Source organism: Sorghum bicolor, chromosome 5 (genome assembly GCF_000003195.3).
Source record: "Sorghum bicolor cultivar BTx623 chromosome 5, Sorghum_bicolor_NCBIv3, whole genome shotgun sequence".
NCBI lineage: Eukaryota > Viridiplantae > Streptophyta > Magnoliopsida > Poales > Poaceae > Sorghum > Sorghum bicolor.
In genome coordinates, this window is record NC_012874.2 from 781,069 (window position 1) to 783,826 (window position 2,758).

Here is a 2,758-nt window from a genome sequence, read left to right on the forward strand (position 1 = left end):
GTGCGCGGCTAGCCAACTGGGCCGCTCACCGGGCCGAGGCGATGGGGGAAATAGGGGAGGGCACACCGTTGGGGCCAGAATAGAGAGAGGGGAAAGTTGTTTTCCTTTTTCTTTTGTTTGTTTTTTTATTTCCAAACCTTTTTCGAATCCATTTTAAAATCTGTTTGAAATATTTTCAAACTTTGATCAAAATCATTCATCTCAAAATAAAATGCACCAGCATGATTTACACACAATTGTTGCTAAGCCTTATGATAAATTTTATTTTAAAGCAAAATATTATTCTTCCTATATTCTCATGAGCACAAAAATTCAAAAGTAAACCATTTTTCACCTATTTTAAAATGAGCAAAATTTTGAGTGTTACAGATGGGCTGAGGACGATAGATATGCTGAAGACAATACAATGGAGCATAGAGATGTTCAGGGCAACACTGACAATGAGGGTACAAATTATAGTTATAAGTCCTACATAGAGACCTTCCCTGTGGATACGATATTTAAAACCCCGGGGTAAAATGTGACATTGGTACAATATCTGTGCGCTTGCGATTAATCTTACTTAAATCTTATTTAAATGAGTGCAGTTAATTTATACCAACACCAAGCGGCCCAAAAATATACATGGCTGTCGTTGTTGGTTATATTTGAACGGTAAGCCATATATAATGTCCCAAAATGGCACTTGATGATGAACTAAAAGACACTTAAGTGCATTGTGAGGTAGGCCACATATTCATGAGATCGATCGTTCTCCATGGACGTACTTCTCCCATTATAGCTAGACTAGATCTAGATGGAGAGGCATACAGGCATGCAATGCAAGGAGAGCCAACAAAATCAATACTGCATCCTAAGCCACTAACTCTGAGTGCAAGCCTGCAAAAATAGACGGTGACTTTCCTAATATAAGTAAATTTCTGGTATATATATGCCCATTCATACAGAATTCATCATTCACTGCAATTAACCAACAACACGAGTAGCTAGCCACCATGGCTTCCTCCTCCTCCTCCAATCATAGCTTTCTCCTACTGCTTTTCCCTCTCTTGCTGCTCCTCTCAATGGTCGTCGTCAATTCTGGTAGTGCGCCAACCACAACCCCTGCAACTATGGCAGAAAAGTGCCAGGACTGGTGCCGAGTAGCATCAGATTCTCCATCATGCATCAAGGTGATTGGGTCCATCCCAGGGATCCAGGAGGTTGATATCAATAACGCCGGCAAGATCGCCGAGTTGTGCCTGCATTTTGCTGCCAATAAGACAACAGAGGCCAAGGGAGCTGCTGACACCTTGCTTGTTGCTGCGAAGGGCAAGCCTTCCAGTTGCCTTGAGGCCTGCGCCACCAACATCAAGTCAATGGCCGATGTGTTGGTCAATCTCCCTTCTGGGCAGGACGACATGAACCCCTACTTCACCTTTATTAAGGGTGTGAGAGCCAAGTTCAAACACGAGAGACCACCAGCCTGCGAGAAGAACTGCTGGAACAAGACGTCGTCATCGTCTTCAGCTGACGAGACCAGCATCGTGGACAAGTTTCATGATATCTGGACTGTGGTGAAAGTTGCAAATATGCAGATAAATTATGTCGTCCCTTGGCCAGAGAGCGATAACGGCGATAACCTCCTTTAGTTAGTATTTGTTTTTGACCCTGTTCGTATTTTTTCTCTCATAATAAATCAGCGAACAGTACTTTCAGACATGGTTTTTCAGCAATGTCTAATCCAGGTTGTGACATCACTATGACCTGGTCCATCTGGACAATTCAGAGTGATATCATCTTCAGGAATATACTGGCTTGGATCTAACGCTGCACATCCATCTTCAAAGAAGAGTTTGCTCTAGTTATTCTAAGAGCACAAGGAAATATCAACCTCAAATAGATTTATGCATAGCTACAAGCTTATATGTATTTTTCCTTGTTTTCTTTGTTTCCTTTTTTGCTTCTTGAAACTTTGTATTAGTTTTGCCCTATTTATAATAAAGCACGGTAAGGGACCCACCACTCCTGTTTTCATAAAAAGAAGTAAAAAACTATTGTTGTGACAGCTATGGCCATGCATGGTGTGTCATATGAGATCATCACTTTACTATGTTTATGTTTTGTTCTTTTTATTTTGTTTGAAGGCATTGTGGATCCTGGCCACCCATTATTTTGACAAATTATTGTAACTGTGTAATAAGCTAGTTATCCGTTGTTTATTGCAACAATGTGCATTATGTTTGATGTTGTATTTATGTCTATTGCAACATTAAAGGGGCATATAATATTAATTACATGCAACATTATGTCTGTAGTTGCTTTTATTTCAAAGCCAAGTATTGGTTTTGCCCTATTTATATAAAGTACCGTAAGGGACCCACCACTCCTGTTTTCATAAAAAGAAGAAAAAACCATTGTTGTGACAGCTATGGCCATGAATGGGGTGTCATCTCAGATCAACACTTTACTATTTTTATGTTTTGTTCTTTTTATTTTGTTTGAAGGCATTGTGGATCCTGGCCACCCATTATTTTGACAAATTATTGTAACTGTGTAATAAGCTAGTTTTCTGTTGTTTACTGCAATAATGTGCATTATGTTTGATGTTGTATTTATGTCTATTGCAAAATTATGGTTGTAGTTGCTTTCATTTTATTTCGTCGATGCACTAGATAGGGGGTGTGCGTACAGCTTCCTAGGCGAACCAGGTACATCCGGACTTTGTGGCCATGACAAACGACCTCACGTTCACCGTCGACTACATCATCTGGACCAT

At 40.2% G+C, this 2,758-nt stretch overlaps 1 protein-coding gene across 1 annotated transcript; it reads left to right on the plus strand.

The window, feature by feature from the left end:
- On the plus strand, positions 962-2,047 carry LOC8067597. Its single transcript, XM_002448838.2, has one exon. The coding sequence runs from the start codon at positions 996-998 to the stop codon at positions 1,629-1,631; it is 636 nt and encodes a 211-aa protein (XP_002448883.1). The 5' UTR covers positions 962-995; the 3' UTR covers positions 1,632-2,047.